We start from the raw sequence: 20,396 nt of genomic DNA on the forward strand, positions 1-20,396 counted from the left end.
GGCCAGTAAGTCTTCCGCCTCCTTGAGCTTCTGACCGAAGGACCGGGCCTCCTGATTTTTCAACTCCAGGTCGTCAATGGCACGATTTTTTCTGGTTGTGGCCAACTTAATCTTCCTGTCATAGGTCTTAATCTGCCCTTCGAGCTGACCCAACATGATAGCCTGATTGGTAGAATTCTTCCGCTCGGCTTCCAAGAGTTGGTTGGCCTTGTCCAAATTTGCCTGCAGCTCGGTGAGTGAAGGCCCCTGGGAAGAGGACGCGCCGCCTGAAAGCTTGAGCTTCTTCAGCTCTTCCTTCACAAAGGCGAGTCGTTGGCACATGGTCACGCTCTCCACCTAGTACTATTAGGGAACAGAAAAATATTAACGCTGAGTGGAGGAAAATTATGAAGTGATGAAATACGTACCCTAGTGGATATCTACAGATGACTGTTCCCGAGCGCTTCGAGCGACATCGTCGCCGCTCGGGCCCGCGCTTCCTCCCAAATACTGACAAGTGGCTCGCGGATTAGGATCTTATGCTCAGGGATAGTCGGACGGACGCACTGCTCCAGGTAGTCTTTTGTTGGAAGGTTGAGGGTCGCGGTCACCGATCACCGGTCGCTCGGGTCCAATGAGCAGGAAATCGCTGAGCCGAAAGGAGCAGCAGTCGACGCTGGGTCTATCCTGGACCGTAGTGGCCTCCGTTGGGTTCAAGACGGAGGTAGAGACGCGATCGACCGCGCGGCGATAGGATCCGTCGGCAGATCAACCAAGGAGGGTGTCCGATTGGGTCGATTCTGGACCGCAGTGGCCTCCGTTGGGTTCAAGACGGAGGAAGAGACGTGATCGACCGCGCGACGATAGGATCCGTCGGCAGATCGACCAAGGAGGGTGTCCGATCGAATGAAGTGGCCTCCACTGTTTCGGGGATGGCAGCAGGAGATGATGTACCCCCTCGCTTGGAATGCCTCATAGCCGAGGTGGTGAATCGTGAAGTCGTGGTCGTGCGGCGTCTCTTGTGCCTGACGAGCGACTCGCCATCGCCGGAAGACTTCGAGCCTCCGGCCTGGGTGGCAGGTTGTGCTACGGAGGGGAGTGAATTTCCCACCACCTCTATGCTGGTCGTACGACCGGTGTTGCCTTCGCCCACGGTAGGCATGCCCCGCTCTCCGCCAGCGTGCCCTCGTGGGAGTCGATCGGCGTCAAGCCGAGGCTAGCCATTTCCTTTACCGCAGCAACCTCGATATCAGCATCCTTGAGTTTGGTTAGACCGGCCGTACGTACTCGCATCATGATTTTAGCTACAAAAGAAAAGAAGAAATCAGTTAGATTCTAGGGAAAAGGGTAAGAAATCCCATACCTAAGCCGATCGGGAGCCTCGCGCGGATCGGACTCAACCCGAAGATATACATAACACCCTCCAGCAGTAGCTTATGGATGTCGTATTTCTGGCCAGCTAGCATATTCGCTGCATGAAGGTAATCCGGTCGGCTCTTATACTTCTTCATATCCGGCTGAGGGGGTAGTCCGACCTGCCAGCGCGTCCAAAAGCTCGGCCGTTCGGGAAGTCGCAAAAAGAAAAAAATACTCTTTCCAATGCTTATTGGAAGAAGGCATCTTATCAAAAAATACTAGCCTGACCGGAGACTGAAAGAGATAGGTCCCCAGCTCGGACTGTTTGGGGTAGTAGAAATAATGAAAGACTTGGGGGATCAAAGGGATGTCGTGCAGTTGGAACAGGACAACAACGACGCACAATAGACGAAAAGAATTTGTTACTAGTTGGGGGAGAGGGACGCGAAAGTAGTTACAAACTTCAAGGATGAAAGGATGGATTGGGAAGCAGAGACCGGCCACAAATTGGTCTCTGAACAGACATATTGTGTCGATCGGCGGATCATTGGGTCGGTCAGATAAAGAGGCCAAAATGATTTTATGGTCAGGGGGATTTCGAAAGCGTTTCGAAGGCTCTCGGTGTCGCCCTCGTCAAACCTGATCTTCATGGTGGTATACCATAGACCAGGAGCGGGGTCGGACGACCAGGAAGAGCTCGTCATCGCCGGAAAACTAAAAACAAGAGGATCGGCGGAAGAGATGGACGGAAAACGTAGAGGACACTGGAAGGACGCGAGAATATGAAGGAATAGTAAAAAGTCGCAAAAAGCTTACAGAAAGAGGAGAGGAGGTCACCGTCGAGGAAAACAAAGGGTTGTCGAAGCACTGGTCGCACAAGGAACTGCCTGCAACTATCGGAGAAGAAGACGCGAGGCGAGAAAACGGAGGTAACGCGACGGCTTTATAAAGATTTGGTTCGACCGACCGGAGCCGTTCGATCTAGGGTGCAGAAGCCAGAGCGTAGATCCAACCGTTGAATTCAAACCGCCGAATGTCACAACAACGTCTGTCGCTTCGGAAGTGCGATGACAGTGGCAGTGACACATGGCACACGCCTACAGGGCGGCATTTAATGGGCGCCATTAACAGGCATGGGTGCGTGCTCGGCTTTAATGATCCTGATTTACACTAATTCCGAGGGGATTTGGGTGACATCAACGTTGATCACTCTTGCCCAACGATACAAATTGAATTTCTTGAAGTGCAAATATACGGAGCGCTGATCAGCCTCAAGGAGCAGTCTCAGGGTCGTCCGACACCCTACGACAAATTGATCGGAGTCCAGACCAGCATCACGGTTGATCGGCCAATCTAACTCAGACTACTTGTCCAGTCAGTCGGACTTACAGCCTCCTTCAACTAGACTTGAGGGAGAGGCATGTGATCCGGTGGTAAGGCCGGGCCTGCTCAGCAGAAGGGTTAATGACACGATGGTGGTCAAAGTCAAGACGGTCAACACCCCGATAGCCATCGTCCGATCGGAAGTAAGAGAACCTGACCGGATATGAATACAGCTCGGCTCCAGACCGAGCTTCCGACGCTCAGAAGATCAAGTATTAACAAATCCAAATGTCGAGCGGACAGTGGAGGGATGACCGAGCGGCTCTCCCTCTCGACCCAAGGGCAAGGTCGCCCGGATGAATGAGGGCAGGCCGAGCGACTCTCCCACTCGACCCCAGGAGGGGCAGCCATCCGAATGGACGAGGGTCGACCGAGTGGCTCTCCTGCTCAACCTAGAAACAGACAAAGGGAGTAGATGGTGATATCCTTCTGGGAACCAGTGCCACCGACAGGTAGCATGGTTGACGGCATGGTCAGGCAGAGGATCATCAGACGGAAGCTTCCACTGTCTTGTCAGGAATATATTTGGGTTGTTAAGGTAAGATGTCAGAGACGCTTTTTTGACACGTCTTTTCAGGGTATGCTTTGAGAAGTGTGCATGCCTCGAGAAGCGTACACGTGCTCTCCGGGAGTCATATATAAGGACCCCCAAGCTTCGACGGAGGGAAGGGGATCTCTACTGTAGCTACTGTTACGTTGTTGCTTGCACTTCTCTTCTTTGCTTGTTTATTGCTACTGTCCGTGACTGATTTGAGCGTCGGAGGGCCAACGTCGGGGAACCCTTCCCTGGCTCGGCACTGACGTATTGTGGTTACAAGCTCATCCCGTCAGAGGCCCACGCACATTCAACAGGAGTGCCACGTCTCAAGCACCCATCGCCTCGACTCTTAGACAAGATCAACACCCATTTCAATTCCTGTGAATTTTTTAGTTACAAAGAGTTCCAAAATGTTATCTATTGTTTATTTCGACTTATCGGAAGTGTTAAATGTAATAAGAAAGAATCGATAAAAATCTCTACGTTGAGTATGATATGAGGCTCAATGTATGCATGATATGAAATAGAGTACATAGGGTATAGAGTATAGGTTTAGGGTTTAATTTAACTAATCTAATCAATTCAATTTACTTATCTAAGTCAACTAATTAATTTAATTCAACTAATATAATAATTAGATTAATTAAACAAAATTAGTTAGATTATTTAGATTAGTTAGTTTAATTCAATTAATTATAATAGTTAGGTTAATTCGTTTAATTAGATAGGTTAAAATGATAAGTTTAATTTCATTAATTAGAATAATTGAATTAGATTAATTAAAATAGTTAGGTTGATTAGGTTGATTAGGTTGATTAGGTTAATTAGATTAGTTATGTTAAGTTGGTTAATTAGATTAATTATATTGAATTAATTAGATTAATTAGGTTAGTTAAGGTATCATTATATGAATTAGATTAGTTAGTTTAATTAGATTAAATAAATCGAATTAATTAGATTAGTTATCTTAATTTGGATAATTACATTAATTACATTAAATTAATGAGTTAAATTAGATTAGTTAGATTATTTAGATTAATTAAATTGAATTAATTAGAATAGTTAGATTAATTAGGTTAGTTTGGTTAATTAGATTAATTAGATTAGTTAGATTATTTTATTATATTAATTAAATTGAAATAACCCCTTAATACTAGAATTCCATTAATCTCTTTAACACCAGAATATCTTAAATCATCGTGTAGGTCCAACGTCATTTATTGATTATTTTAACTTCTCAAATATATTAAAATATTATTAAAAAATCAACTAAATTATAAACTTCAGGTCTGATATAATTTGCATATTATATCTATGTTATGCATGCATATAAAAAAAAATGGAAAGAGAAGAGAAGTGAGGAAAATAAGATTGATTGTCTGCATAGGAGAAAAGTAATTTTTAAAAAAGTGAGAAACAATAGAGAAAAAGAAAGAAAATAAGATTTATAGACATGCACTTGAAAATATGTGCTCTTTGATAAATACTAAAATAGCGTATGTCTTCTGATAAATTTAGAAATTTATATGTGTCTTTTAGTAAATTGTCATACTTGATATGAATGTTCCTCATTTATGCCGGAAATCATATCGATAAAAATTGTTCCTCGATGGAGTCTCCAAAAAGGATCTTTACTTACAATTAAATCCTGTTTAAATTTTACTAAACAAAATAAATTAGCTGCAAATAATTTTATAATGATTGAATATGAGAAAATAAAATGAGAATCCACATGATATAAAGATTGAATACAATATCAAATACTAATAGCTCTGACCAAGAATGAAGCTAAATGAGTCTAAGTTGGGCAGAGTTAGATCGAATTACAGCTTAGTGGAGTTTAGTTTGACTGAACCATGAGAAGCTATAAAAAAAATAAATAAATCCAATTAATGTTATTGATTAGTCCTGAGTGATCCATCTATTCTGATGGAATTTTTTCACTGATTAGTAGGATAAATCAAAAAATGTTCATGGCGGATATTGATCAAGAAGTTTAATATTTTTTAGTTACATGTCTTATTTAGAAGAAATTTTCTATAAATTCATCATAAGAAGAAAATTTTCTATAAATCCATCATAGTTGGGGATTGAACCGTAGATATCTGGTGCGCCGCTGCATCAATCGTGTTGCTATCAGCATTCAGCGCTGCATTTTTTTTTTTTTTTTTTTTTGTAGTGAGTATATTTGCTTTCAATAAGTTTGTCGGCGTTATTTTAATTTATTGTGAAATACACAATAAAGTATGTGCAATTCTTTCATTTTAGATTGTTCATGACTTACGAGAAGGAGAAAAGTGAGGATTTAGAATGCATCTATTCGGTTGCTGTTTGTTATTCCCTGTCCATTCTTTATAATGTTGATCAATTGATAAAGTGGAATGAAGAGCGAGATTGTTTGTCCCTGGCTATGGCTTTTCAAATTTAATCTGTAAAATATGGTGTACATTCTTCGAAGCGGTCATTAGTTTTAAATTTATTTGAATACCATTAAGAGCGCATTTGTAACCAAGCTAACTGTCTTCATCGGTTTCTTTTACTTGGTGGCAAAAGGCAAATATGTTCGCTCCCAACGTCCCTGTCAATTCATCCCAGGACTAACATTTAGTAGGCAAATTACGGACGGCTACTAGCCTTTGGAATAGTGACTAGCACATAAGGAAGACATTTACCTCGACTTTGTCAAGATCTAAACCCATCGGTTTCTTTTACTTGAACATATATAAAGTCGTGTAACCATGATTAATGTTTCTTGATATTTAACAAATGCACAATCGTATTTTATAGCAATAATCTTTGTTTGGTTAAGCTGCAGAAGTTTATGATTTTGTTTTCCCGAATGAAGTTTATCTTATTTTGATGACAATTTTTTTTTTGTTCTTTCACTTTATGTAAATTTACTTAGTTGTTGTTATTGTTTCACTTTATGCAAATTGTAAACATTTTGCAGCTCTATGGTTTTATCTATGCTGGACCTTCAGGCCACTTTCTCCATATACTTATGGAAACAAATTTTAAGGGAAAGAAAGGAAAGGAAACTGTTGCCAAAAAGGTAGCTTATTTTATATGTTCTCATCAAGTAATTTGATATCCTGATTATTTATCTGAGCTTTTCTGGATTTTCATTAAGAAACTTATCCGATCAGGTAATTTTGGAACAACTAACGGCCTCACTGTGGAATAACATGTTTTTTATGGCATACTATGGATTAGTTGTTGAAGGTTTGCATTCTATGACCTTCCCTATGTGAAGTTATGCCATAGAACTTTTCCATAGAAATTAATTGCTCTTGGTTTTAAACCCTTTTTTGTTAGAATTTTATATGCTTGTTACTAATTACTCTGTTTTCCTTTAACTCACTTTTGAATCTTATTTTCTTAATAAACTTATTTCTATCTTTTTCCTAGATAGCTGATGGTCATGCTGTGTGTCTGTAACTCCCAATTTTTTGTCAGATCAAAAACCTCTAGTTGGCTAATACGTATTGAATGTTTTTGTTAGCTTTTGAAGATATGCAATTTCAGCAGATTTATTGAGATAGCAAATAGATACAGCAAATACTAGATACGATAGCAAGTCTGTTGTCAATCCAACCATGCGATTCAAAAGTTCATGCAACTATAATAAAAGCTCAAACATAATGGCGGTGGGGGAGCTTGAATGGGTCGCCAAAAGCTCCAACGTTGCCGGGACGAGAGAGCACAATCTGCATCATTCAAACATGAACAAGAATCAGTGATTTGTAACTTAAAGTGACTCTTTTTTAGTTTCCAAGCATTTGTATATATGATTTCAAATACCTGATAAAGTTCCAACGTGCACGATTGAAAACCAGCAGCACAGTAGAGGAAATAGTACTCCCAGGTACGCACGAACTTCTCGTCGAATCCCAGAGCAATAATTTTGCTGAAAAATAGAGTGCCAGGAAAGTATCTATAGTAAATGATATGCCGCGAAGATTTAGATAGAAGAAAAAACTAGCCAGCTATCTGATGAATCCAGAACTTTGTCCTCTACCGTGTGTTTTCGGCAATTGAATAGTTATGTTTAGTTTACTCTGGATAACAGATAATAAAGGGCTGAATCATACTTAGGGGAGGGTAGCGGGCGGTGAAGGAAGGTCAAGATTTTAGGCCAAAAAGTAACTGAAAATGAGAATTTATGCTTCATTCTTCGGTAATTTTCACCCTTTTAATGATCTATCCTCCGGAGTAAAGTGAGCATTAGTGTTTTTATTCATCCTTTGTCACTAGTGTTTTGGCTTTCCCGTTCATATGAAGCAACTAATCCATCTCCATTTTAGGTTTGATGATAAAATCAGTTATAAGATATTTTGCTCCTCACAAGATATGGTAATACACTAGTGATTGTTAAAGTATGTAGGTAGCAAGGTTTAGAATACCGTTTCGTGCCGGGCGGCATGGACGATTTTTACCGTTCCGTCGCCTGGCCGAAACCGGCACTCGACACGCAGAAGTTTCGACGCGTGATATGCGCAGGCATGGCGCTGTGCTTTCGGCGCGTGATACGCTCGTTGATGCGCACCAGCACGCGCGACACTCGCGATCGAAAAAATCGAGCGACGGAAGGAATCGAATCGATTCCTTCTGTCGCGCGATCGATTACAGAAGGAATCGATTTGTTCTGTAATCAATCGCGCGACAGAAGGAATCAATTCGATTCGATTCCTTCTGTCGCTCGCAAAAATCCTATAAAAATGTACCAGCGATCGATTAGCAGCGGCGAAGGCAAGCAGCGGCGAGGCGAAGCGAGGCGAGCAGCGGCACGAGCAGCGACAGAGGTACGATTTCGCCATCTCGTATGCATCGCAGCGCCGCCGAAGGAGGCGCCGTACGCCTTCTGCGCCGCCGGACCCCTGCGATCCGTCGCTGCCGAGCGGCGTGATCGTGGTTGCTGCCGGCGCCCGTGCCGCGTGAACTAGGTGAAGGAAATTAAATATAATTTAAATTTATAACAATTCCTAAGGTTGGTATGGTATTCCAAACAGATTTTTCTAAATCCTAATTAAATTTTCTCAATAAAAATTAAAATATATAAAAAGTATATTTAAAAATTAAAATTTTAATTAATATTCTGAAAAATTAAATTTTCAATGTTTTAAATTGTATTTAAAAATTTTAAAAAAATTATAAAAAATCTGTTTAAAATTTTTAAAAAAATTATAAGAAATCTGATATATATTCTAATATTTTTTATTATTTAAAATTTAATTTAATTTTTTTAAATAATAATAATAATTCAGATTTATATTCTAATATTCTAAAAAAATTCTAAAAAAACTAATAAATTAAATTTATATTTTGATATTTTTATTATTTTATATTTTTACAAATAATAATTAATTAATTAATTTGTATAATTATTATATATAAAGTAACATCTTTATGCTAATTTATATATTTATTATAGATAATATTTTTTTATCTTAGAATTAATTTAAAATTTGGATTCATAAATATTAATTTTTGTACTTTTGTAATATGTCTAGAAATATTACAAGTCTTTTATTTTAAAAATTTGGATATATTCTTAACGTTATAAAATGATGATCATTACTGGAAATGTGTATTATTCTTAATCTTGTGCAATTCTGATCATTCTTTATAATTTTTTTATAATGCATAGGCAATGACACCCAAACAACAATCTCATGATCCAGCTTGGAGACATGCACGTCGATTAGAAAATCGATTCCATTGGCAATGTTTGCATTGCGATATGATTGGACGCGGCGGCGGAGTCACACGCCTAAAACAACATCTTGTTGGTGGATATCCGAATGTTTCTAATTGTCCAAAAGTTTCTCAAGAAGTTCGTCGTGCAATGAAAGAGGAACTTGATGGCAAAAAAACATTAAAGTATAAACAACAACGAAAGCGTGAACTTGTTGATAGCCGAAGCTCTAAAGAACTAATCTATGATGAAATGGAAGGTCGTGGTGAAGTTCCAAATGACGAAGACTTTTTAGCAGCTCTCAATGCCTCTCGAACTCAATATAACTATGAGCAAAATATGCAACATAGAAGTGGCTCTGGTGCTAGTGGAAGTGGCTCAACTACTGCATCAACATTAGGAAGGAGTGCAAGTGTTTGTATTACTTCAACATAAGGTGGTATTGGTCGTTTTTTTTTCTTCTATAGGACGAAGACGTACAGTTGATATTGCTGATATTGATCCACTAGCATTTCCAGACCAAGCTAGCAAACAGACTAGGATTGATGATGCATATTCAAAAGAGAAGAAGAAATCAATCGGTAAAAGTATTGCTAAATTTTTTTCATTTTAATCATATTCCCCCTAATGTAGCAAACAACACATACTACCGTAGCATGATGTCCAACATCCAAAAATCTTGTCCTGGTATTCAACCTCCGATTGCATATGAAATTGTCGGTCCATATTTAGATGAACAAGTGGAGGAGATCAAGACTTGGATCCTATCATGCAAGAAACAATGGAGCTTATATGACGTTACGTTGATGTGTGATGGCTGGACAGGACCTACACGGATGAGCATCATCAACTTTCTACTATACTGCAATAGAAAGGTGATATTTCATAAATCTATTGATGCAACTACAGACTATCATGATGCACCCTACATATTTCGTTTGATAGATAGTGTAGTTCACGAAATAGGTACAGAACATATAATACAGGTGATTACAAATAATGGTGCCAACTTTAAAAGGATTGGAGAGATATTGGAGCAAAGGTATCAAACATTATTTTGGACACCATGCGCAGCACACTGTATCGATTTAATGATGGCGGATATCAGTAAGCTTGATATAGTGAAGAAGGTAATGAAAAAAGGTCAATCTTTAACAAAATTCATCTATAATCATCATTGGGTTCATAGATTAATGAGGAAATTTATTGATGGAGAGATTTTGCGACCAGGAGCGACTAGATTTGCCACTCACTTTCTACTGTTAAAATCGTTGAATCAGAAAAAAGTCGGATTAAAGGCCATGTTCTCTTCTGAGGATTGGGAAGCCTCTCGATATTCGCCTCTTGATATTCTAACACGACTGAAGGTAAGGAGGTGCAAAAAATTATTATGTCTGTTAGATTTTGGGATTATATCGCAGATATTCTTATAGCAGTAGAACCATTGTACGTTGTTCTATGTAAAGTTGATATGGACAAGAAGCCATAAATGGGCAACGTTTACCGCCTAATTCATGAAGCAAAAGAGGAAATTAAGAGGTGTCTACAATCACCAACCAAGTATCAACATTACATTGATATAATCACTACAAGATGGGATGATCAAATGGGAAAACCTATTCATTTGACCGGTATGTATTTTTTAATGATAACGAATTTTTAATATTGTTATTAATAATTATATATGTTTAATTATTATAGGCTATTATCTCAATCCGGCATATCAATATCGTTATAATCTTGGCACAAATGATGATTTATTAGTGACCCTCAGATATGTAATATCAAGACTGCATACAAACACAGAATCAATTGCTGAGACTATTAATGAAAGTCGATTATTTCGAGAGGTATATGGTTCTTTTAGTGATCCTATTGCAGCTTCATGCAGATATAAAATGGATGCAGGTAAATATAGTAAAAATTATTAATAATTATTTTAATTTTGTTCTTATTTATCTTACAGCTGAGTGGTGGTTACAATATGGAGGATCAACTCTAAATTTGAAAAAGATTGCAGTACGAATTCTCTCACAGACAACGTCTTCAAGCGGTTGTGAAAGAAATTGGTCAACTTTCTCTCTCATTTATACAAAAGTACGAAATCGTCTTTCTTATCGTCGCTTGGAGAAGATGGTCTACGCTCATTATAATATGCGTCTTCAACTAAGAGCAATAACAGAAGAGAATGAAGAACAGGAGTCTGGTGATGTAGACCCATTTGATATTGGATTTGTCCAAACTGAGAATGATCCAATGATGGATTGGTGGAGCGCTGTTGAGGCTGAGAATCCATTACTTGATGAAGCAGGAGACCCACCACGACCATCTCAATTTCTTACTCAACAGATTGAAAAAATACAAGCTAGAGGAGATATCCGCGAGGAAGAAAATGATGAAACTTTTGATCAAGAATTTCGATTTTCTGGATCTCGGTCTAGGCGTTCTCAAACATCACAAACTCAACCAAAGTCCATAGATAAAGGCAAAGGCAAAGCTCATGCAATTTTTACTAAAAAGAAAGAAAAAGGTAAACCTCCTGCTTTTACTGGAAGGGGTCCATTGAGCATTAGAGAAAATCCACTCGATGCAATTGATGAGCAAGAACATAATGACAGTGATGAAACTTCATCACCTTCAGACACTGTAGTCCGACAAGAAGTTCGAAATGAGGATAGTGATGTTGATAGCAGTGCAAGTACTCATAGAAGTGATGACAGTGGTGACGCATCTAGTGGTAAAAATTATGTTCTCCCTGCTCTAGCACCGGAGCCATGGACATGTGAGATAAATTACACACATGCAACTCAAGATGATGATCATGGAGCTAGAAGTAACCCTATTCAATATCAGCGTCGATATAAGGGTGACAAACAAAAGAAAACTCATAATTATCGAGATATGCGGGAGAGTTTAACTGAGATTGATTCTGGTCGAAGTTCATCATACTCGCAACCTTCTTATTATAACTCTGATGCATCATATGGTGATCCGTCATACCAGAGTTCGGGGACGTATGCTTATCCTTATCCTTATCCTGTGCCTGTACCTGTACCCGTTCCAGTTTCAGTGGTGTCAGTTCAAATCCAACATCCAGTGATGAATCGAGACACGCTGATGAACATGTGGAGAAATCAATATCAATATTACATGTCATGGGATGCTTATTTAATCTGGTCATTGGAGAACTATGGAGTTGACCTAAGCAGAATGTCGCAAGAACCAATGCTTCCATCTGATTCACGCCACTCCTTTTGGTATTAATAAGGTAACATATTATGATATATCAATTTTAATTCAAGTTATTCATAGATCAATTTTTTTTAAAGAAAACTATATTTAATTATTTTTTCTAACCATATTAAATTGTTCAATAATTGAAAATTTATATAAAATTAATATACAATTTATTTTTAAATTATACACAATAAACATATTTATCTAATAATTACTATATATAAATAAAAAATACCGAAATAGTAACGGCACGATACGATACCGAAACCGTATCGTTCCGGTCCGGGACCGAAACCTCGGCACAGGTCCAGATTTTAAACCTTGGTAGGTAGGGTACTTGTGAAATTCTATTCTTGGCCTCTTACTCTAATATCATGTCTATACTTGTGAAATTGGGTGTTGCCACAATGAGGTCTGAGGTTCGAATCTCGGTAAAGTCGAGGTAAATACCTCCTTTATGTGCTAGTCATTATTGCAAAGGCTAGTAGCCGTCCGTGATTTACCTCCTCCGTGTTGGCTTTGGGACGGGTTGGCGGGGGCGCTGGGGGCGAGCGTATTCGCCTTTTTTGCCACAATGTTTAAGTCAAATGGGGTCCCCTCAGATGGGTCTAGTGGCTAGCGCATGAGGTGTTGCCACAATGAGGTCTGTGGTTCAAATTTTGGCAAAGTCGAGATAAATATCTCCCTTATGTGGTAGTCACTATTCCAAAGGCTAGTAGTCGTCCGTGATTTACCTTCTCCGTGTTGGCCTTGGGACGGGTTGGCAGGGGCGCTAGGGGCGAGCGTATTCGCCTTTTGCCACAATGTTTAAGTCAATTGGGTCTCCTCGGACAGTCTAATGGCTAGCGCATGAGGTGCTGCCACCATAAGATCTGGGGTTCGAATCTCGACATAGCCGAGGTAAATGTCTCCCTTATGCATCAATCACTATTCCAAAAACTAGTAGCCAACTGTAATTTACCTCATTCGTATTGGCCCTAGGACGGGTTGGCAGTGGCACTGGGGCGAGCGTAGTCGCCTTTTACCACTATGTTTAAATCAATTGGATGTCCCCTTGGGGCGGTGCGGTGGTTAAGACATAGGGTATTACCACATGAGGTCTTGGAGTTGAAACTCGATGTGTTTGAACATGTCTCCCCCATGTCTTGGTCATCTACACTAATGGCTAGTAGTCACCCGTGATTTACCTCCTCTGTGTTGGCCTAGGGACGGATTGGTGGTGGTGCTGGGACAAGCGAATCACCTTTTTACCATATGTTTAAGTCAATTGGGTGCTCTCGAGGTAGAATTGAGTTGGCTAGTACGAGACAGAATTGCTACCATAGAGCAAAGGTTCGAATCTCAACAAAGTCGAGAAAAAAAAGTCCTTCCCGTACGGGCTAATTACAGCTTCCTTTATCTCGTTTTTACTTCAATATAAGTCAGTTGGCTAACCAATTCTCCCAAAAGCTTGAGATATAGTAAAGGTATTGTTAACACTGATAAACGATAGGCACTTACTCCTTATTCGCAAGTAAATTGTTCCTCCAGCTTGTGAGTGTTTGATAGTACTGGTTGCCAATGTTCTCAAGTTGTTCGATGCTACGCGATGAAGGCACACATGAAAACCCAAAAGGATATGGAAATCGCTATATACACAAAAACTTGTTACCAGAATTTAGATGAAGCCATCATATTCATAGCTGTTATTCTGCTCAAACTAGGAACACATAGTCCAGGAAACATGTACTCCTTGAGGAAATCAGAGCTTCTCCTGTATTCATCGTAGCGTTGATCTGGAATACTGCTGAACTGCAGTGCGACCATTATATCAAAAATGAGTTGATCTATTTTATATGATTAGCTCGATAAAAATTATTATAGTTGATCTATTTTTTATATGATGAGCTTGATAAACTAGAACAAAAATAAAAATGTCTAACAGTGAGGATAACTAAACAGTCAAATGATCATTCTTGCACAAGATAAAAAATATTACTAAAAATAATAGCCATTCAGTGAACCTGGAGCACAAATATGCCATCTTCAGCCAGAACTGAATCACAGCAGCTGAAAAACTCATCCATGAATTCGTGACCTACTGCTTCAACCGTCTCACTGTAACTAGTATTAGTAGGAGTAATACGATATGTCAAGATAATAAGTTCTGAGTGAACAATACCAAGAGATGATACGGTCATATTTGTGAATTTTTGGCAGATGACGATAATCCATCAGCATGAAATTAATGGAATCCTGAAAGTAGGCCACCGCTTTGGTAAAGAATATGTATTTGTTCAAAGGAATCTATATGCTATAGAGTTCTAACAAAGACAGGAATCATTATTGTTTGCCTAAAAGAACATGTTCTATAATCTTCACATTTTTCCTGTAGAGAAAGCCTTCATCATAAATGAATTAACAAGTTACAACTAAGACTACAAGATTTTGTATTAAAGCAAGCACCCATTAATTCCATAAGATACCTCTTATGCCATGAATACTTTTCGGTTTATACTTTGGGACTATTGTCTACTTTGGTTTTCGTCTTCCTTAATTACATTTACACCTAGTGCTCATTTGAGAAGCTTTACTATAAAAATCATATCATCCTGGACTAGTAACTGAACAAAGCATACACTGTAGTACAAGTTGATGCTGTGAACCATTTATCATTTTATTGGTTGCCTTTGTGAACCTTAGCTTATCTCATCTCCCAAGCAGAATGCCATGATACCCCCAATACAAATCTCGTGTCAAATATTTATAAGTGCCCAGATGAAGAATACAAACCTCGAGTCCTTCGTCTTTAGCTCTTTTCTTTGCAAACTCCAGTTGTTTCACAGATAAGGTGATTCCTGTGTATCTGCAGCCAGTTTGCTTAACAACCTCGATTGCAAAACCTCCCCAACCACAACCAATCTCCAAAACTTCATGCGTTCCATCAATTTGAGCCTTGATGTTAAAGTAGAACGATAAGAATTGAGCTAACAATGCAATGAGACACCTAAGTGCTCCAACAACTTGCTCACCTTTTTAATTAAAAGAGAGATTTTGTGAAGCTGTGCTGTTTTCAGGTCCTCATTCAGTGTCTGAAAAATTGTTTGGGAAGGAATTTTAGAATCTAATAAATGAGCCGCAAGTTGTATATAATGTTAGAAAGAATAATGCAAAGCAAACCAAGCAAAATAGAAATTCTGAACCTTGAAAATGGCACAGGAGTAGCTCATTGTCTCATCCAAAATCAGAGAAAAGAAATCATTACTCTGTCATGAGATGAAGTTAATTACCAGATTAAACCAAAAAAGAGATTCCACTTAATATAGATTTTCATTCAATTATTAGAGTTACAATAATGAAAAAGTTTGCAAGGAGTTTGCATAGCAGCTAAAGTCTAACCAGATCATAATGATTGGAGATGTTCTGAATTGCTTGTTTTATAGTGTTTTGTCTCCACATATGCTTAAAAAAGTATCTTGCTGATGCAAATCCTGCTGTTGCAAACATTGGTGTCCACCAACCTCTGGTTATTTTGTCAGAAAATTTTTAGCAGTAGAAACAAGTTTCATATTTGTGCATAGTATCAGTAATGCATTCAGCAAAACCAAAAAAAGATCAATGAAAGGAGACACCTAAAATACCTTCCAAAAAAGTTCCTCAGTTCCCTGTTAGCTATAAGAATCTACCAAAAAAAAAGGAAAACATTAATTAAAATTGCAAGTTGAGTGACAGAAACTGACATCTAATCTTTCAGCTTGCGCACTTACCAAAAGAAGATCCAGAAGACCTTTTTCTTTATCAACAAATGAAAAGTACCCATTTATATATGCATCTGCAAGACCTAAATCAGCTTCAGTGGCAATCTGTCAAGATAGATATGATGGGTAAGTTTTTGGCCTGGTGCACTTGTACTTGGTATTCAAACTAGGACTGTTCATAAAAGGCAAACAAATGGACCTTCCAATAGAACAAAGGATTATGAACTCTAAGAATAGCCTTTTTCGTGTTTTGCTTTCTCGTTCCCTTGAACTCATATATATTGCCACCTTCTTCTAGCAATCTGCAATTATGATGTAGCATGGATTCAAAGGAATGTTGCATGTGAAGCCTAAAATTGCAGACACTGGATAGTTTCTAGAGAGCCTAATGCTTGACAGATATCCATCTCAATTGCTTGCTCTCAGGTTATATTAAACCATGTATTAGTTAATTCCTGAAAAAAAATGATGTTCTAACTTGTAAGTATTGGTAATTGTGTGATTTATACCCTTTCTTTTAATTTTGATGTCTATAATGTACTCCACATTGTTGCCATTGTACTATGATCACAACTTACAGTTTTACAAGCACCAATAAGCAAATGACCTTTTCCAAGGTGAATCTAAATATGCAAGCAAATCAATGCACTTACGTTAAGTAACCAGTTGAGATATAACTCTCAAGAAATCTAATCACAAAATGTCTTGCTCCACGTTCCATTAATGATGGTACCATATGTATTGGGTTTCTCAATAGAACAGTATCTTTTCCAAGCACACTGTTGGCCGCCATAATGCCTGCCTGTAAAAGAATTGTGATTTGCACATCAAGCATTTCATTTCGTTGATGTTTAATGATTGTAAAGCATTCTGTGTTTAAATCCAAATGCAAGAAGTAGTTCTATCACCTTCAGTCCATCCTCATGGGAGCCATAACCTGTGAATCACCATCCAAATAAGTGAGAATTTCAATTTCAATTTCTAGTTGAAGTTTGATTCAATTCGAAATTTATCCCTTTCAATTAAATTTTTCTTAACTTGGTTTTGTCAATTCATGTTTTTTGGTTTCAGTTAGCCCTTTTCGCGCAACACCCGCTAAAATGTTGGAATGAAATGGTACCAGAAGAAGACTCTCAATTTGACACCAAACTCTTGATTACTACAACTTCCACAGCTTACCTTGGTATGCTCCAGAAAACCATATTGCTCTTTTCCCCTGTATATCTTCTAGCTCCAAGGCTGCTTTGGAGGCAGCAACAGATGGAAAAGAATGGCTGGTGCACCATTTAAGCAAGGTGTGTTTTGGAACACGCGGAGGGTTCAGAGTTACGAGATATGGTAGCTTGGTTGAACCTAGATTCTGCAGACATATTTGCACCATATCACTGACAGTTAGTAATCTTTCAAGAGATATTCTTCCTAACAAACCAAATTTAAAGAATGCATGATGTTAAATTAATGATATGTGCTTAAAAACTAAAAGGCACAGCAAACCTGCAACACATTTAGCCAATATGTGACACACACTCCATCGTGTGTTGCCCCAAGATAATTACAAGCACTCCATGCTGCTGGATTTTTAGGCATCAAACTTTTGTCATGATGAAGATAAATATCACTGTACACAGAAACACACTATACTTCAGTTGGTGAGGGAATGAGAAAATGTAAAGTAATATTATAATGACATGTATGTGTGAGCTTTCCTCAAGTTTAATATTTGAATTAAATTTGATAACATTGTTATCCAACAAGACCATATTCATGAAAAACTAAAGAAAAGGTTGTTTCCTGTTCAAAAAGCTTCACTCTCCAGCTCAATATAGACCTCATTTTCTTACAACTTAGTGATAAATTAAAGATCTAATTCAGCTGCTCTATATCAAATGAACAAGTAAGTATTATGTAGAGATAAGCCTGATTTAATGACTCTTGAGCATATAATCAGATGTGACATCTATGAATTGGTTAGATGCATTTAAATGATAACCCAAATAATCAAAAGTCATAACTGAAATCATACTTAGTTAAAACTAATAACTATCATCTATATGTACTAATCTCTTAAACTAAGAGGTAGAGTTTAATATTCTCTTTCTCACTTGTTACGCTCAACATTGATTCTAATATCATGTTAAAGTCATCATCGAAGTCCAATCCTACCCAAAATGCCAAGGCACTCCAATGAGCGACATCTTGGTATTTAAATACGATTAATAAGTCTCACTTAACAATGCAAGACTTAAAGGTGGAGTTTCATGTCTCCATCTTACTTCCTACTCTGTTTAGCATGCCTGTTTTCAACAACAGCAACATACCTATATACATATTGGAAGGCACCAAGTATCCTTGCCTCCTCGAAGGTTGCTTGTTCTCCTAAAAGCTTCAAAGCATCCGGGGCGTGGGCGCTAATTATGCACTGATCATACATCTCTTTCGAGCAATCTGCTCCTACCACACAGCATCCTGCCAAAGAGCCATATTGTATTTAACCAAAGATGATCATAAAAAAATCTTGATCTGTGAGTTTATCAAAATAAATTTGATCAAGAGGATCCAATTGATACCTCTGGTCAATGATCAGCAATCATATACAAGAAAGCACTTTACCTCCATCAGTACTAAAAACTGATTGCACAGCATATCCTGTTCTAATTGTGCATGATCTTCTCTCCAGTTCTTCTCTTACCTGCTTATAATAAGCATCGAGTTAAAAATATAGCTCTGACCAAATTTATAGATACACAAGTTTACAAGGTTACCCTGCCAATATAGTTCTGTGAACGTGACTTGACAGTATGCCACTGTGGGCCACCAGATAGCTGACATGTGTTTGAGAGCATCATACAGATCAAGAAGATAAAAATGTGGTACGGAGTGAAAAGTGTTAACTTAATAATACTAAAGAGGCTTGTAGAGCACTAGTTAGAATGAATAACAAGATGGATGATCACAAACAAAGTAGAAATAACATCAAAGTTAAGGCAGAAGAATATTAACCTGAAGAAGGTGACTATTACGGAAAAAGGAAAGGACATAATAAGCTGGGAAATGCAGTACTGCATTGGGAGGGCATGACCAGAAAGTGGCACAAATTGGAATCTGTAACCTCACAAAATTGTTTGTACAAACCAAACATCAGTTACTACAATAACATCGAAAAAGAATATAGGTTCTAGTGATTAATCTCACAAGATGACCCTTCTGGAACAACTCAGAGTAACCATGAGATTTGATGAAGTGCTCCAGCGTCTCATTGCGATCTACATCTGGATCGCCTTCCAGCTTCTCGAGGTACCTTTCAGAATTAATGGTTGGTTTTCCAAACATATCGAGAACAATATTAAGGGTTTAGCAAACCTTTTCTAGGAGGAAATCGATTGCATGCTGTGACTGTGAGAAAACATAAAAAAAAATAAAATAAAATAAAATAAAAAAAGCTTACTTGAGGACATCTCCCTTAAATTTGAGGAGTTCTTGAATCATTCGCCAAAAGTATGGATTAAGAAGATTGGCCTTTTGCGAAAATAAGCTAGAGAAACCATTCCGGCCTCCCCATTCATATCCTTTGCCGTCGTCCAAGCTTATAGCAAACGACATGTCTGAAACCTCCGTCTCCACGCCAAGGCTCTCGAACAACTCCATCATATTGGGATACGTCACTCGATTGAAGACCATGAAGCCAAAGTCAAGGAGAATGCCATCGAAAGAGACTGTCTTAGCATGGCCGCCCAAGTAGCCTTCCTTCTCGTAGACCACTACCTCCGCACCGGCCTTCGCCAATGTGTAGGCCGCAGCCAGCCCACTGATCCCCGCGCCCACCACCGCTACCCGCATAGCGACCGGAATGTTGCCTCGGTCAGCTGCCGCCGATCGACGTGAGAGCCCCCGATTGGAGTGAGTGGAGAAGGGAGCAAAGAGCCCGAACAAAGCAACTGATGAACTCTGGGAAGGAGATGGTTAAAAATAATGGACATTGGGCTGAGGAGTGAATAAGATAAATATGAGCTCGTTTTTCTTCTTTTTTATAGGAGAAAAAAAAAACGAGCTCGTATATATTTTTCTTCTTTTTTTTTCTTTTTTTTCCCCCTTTTTCTCGTGTTTCATATGGACCAGGTCTCCATTATTGGAGCAATTATTTTGAACTGTTTATGTTATCTAACGTAGCAGTAGCTGATTAGATTGGACGAGTCTCTAGTCACCGTCAAATTAATAATTAGTAAATTTTCAAAATAATAATAATAATTTTAAACTCGAGATAGATCTTTAATTATTAATAGTTCAAAATATATATATATATAGAGAGAGAGAGTTATGCTGCGGAACAATTTTTACGGACCGTTGTGGACTGCAGACCATTGCGGACTGCGAACGTGGCAGCTGCCGCGTCATAAGGCAGGGTGATGAAGGATTATTTCGCCTAAGCCCTAACTTCGTCTCGACAACTCTGCAGGGTTACTTCCTCCTCGCG

At 38.6% G+C, this 20,396-nt stretch overlaps 2 protein-coding genes across 2 annotated transcripts; one reads left to right on the forward strand and one right to left on the reverse strand.

Moving 5' to 3' along the window:
• Nucleotides 1–911: 911 nt before the first annotated feature.
• On the forward strand, nucleotides 912–6,507 carry LOC121990753. Its single transcript, XM_042544829.1, has 3 exons — nucleotides 912–1,133; nucleotides 6,207–6,308; nucleotides 6,403–6,507. The coding sequence occupies exons 1-3, from the start codon at nucleotides 912–914 to the stop codon at nucleotides 6,505–6,507; spliced, it is 429 nt and encodes a 142-aa protein (XP_042400763.1).
• A 261-nt stretch (nucleotides 6,508–6,768) lies between these two features.
• On the reverse strand, nucleotides 6,769–19,919 carry LOC121991946. Its single transcript, XM_042546032.1, has 23 exons — nucleotides 19,371–19,919; nucleotides 19,118–19,223; nucleotides 18,926–19,027; nucleotides 18,688–18,747; nucleotides 18,536–18,614; nucleotides 18,244–18,391; nucleotides 17,420–17,543; nucleotides 17,105–17,285; nucleotides 16,834–16,862; nucleotides 16,579–16,727; nucleotides 16,125–16,227; nucleotides 15,935–16,030; nucleotides 15,809–15,849; nucleotides 15,567–15,690; nucleotides 15,371–15,433; nucleotides 15,200–15,259; nucleotides 14,961–15,122; nucleotides 14,350–14,423; nucleotides 14,192–14,285; nucleotides 13,840–13,979; nucleotides 13,689–13,769; nucleotides 7,058–7,163; nucleotides 6,769–6,963 (listed from the first exon to the last, which is right to left on the reverse strand). Exons 1-23 carry the CDS (start codon nucleotides 19,760–19,762, stop codon nucleotides 6,889–6,891), a joined length of 2,589 nt encoding a protein of 862 aa, XP_042401966.1. The 5' UTR covers nucleotides 19,763–19,919; the 3' UTR covers nucleotides 6,769–6,888.
• Nucleotides 19,920–20,396: the final 477 nt, after the last annotated feature.

This window comes from Zingiber officinale, chromosome 6B (assembly GCF_018446385.1).
Source record: "Zingiber officinale cultivar Zhangliang chromosome 6B, Zo_v1.1, whole genome shotgun sequence".
NCBI classification, from domain to species: domain Eukaryota; kingdom Viridiplantae; phylum Streptophyta; class Magnoliopsida; order Zingiberales; family Zingiberaceae; genus Zingiber; species Zingiber officinale.

Excerpts from the sequence above, each read along its gene's own strand:
- LOC121991946 (XM_042546032.1), bottom strand. The coding sequence starts at position 19,762 with ATGCGGGTAGCGGTGGTGGGCGCGGGGATCAGTGGGCTGGCTGCGGCC. Across the intron at positions 18,615-18,687 it reads CACAGAACTATATTGGCAGG|GTAAGAGAAGAACTGGAGAG; the intron begins GTAACCTTGTAA and ends TATTATAAGCAG. Across the intron at positions 16,728-16,833 it reads CCCATGAGGATGGACTGAAG|GCAGGCATTATGGCGGCCAA; the intron begins GTGATAGAACTA and ends ATTCTTTTACAG.
- LOC121990753 (XM_042544829.1), top strand. The coding sequence starts at position 912 with ATGGCAGCAGGAGATGATGTACCCCCTCGCTTGGAATGCCTCATAGCC. Across the intron at positions 1,134-6,206 it reads CGGTGTTGCCTTCGCCCACG|CTCTATGGTTTTATCTATGC; the intron begins GTAGGCATGCCC and ends AACATTTTGCAG. Across the intron at positions 6,309-6,402 it reads AGGAAACTGTTGCCAAAAAG|GTAATTTTGGAACAACTAAC; the intron begins GTAGCTTATTTT and ends TTATCCGATCAG.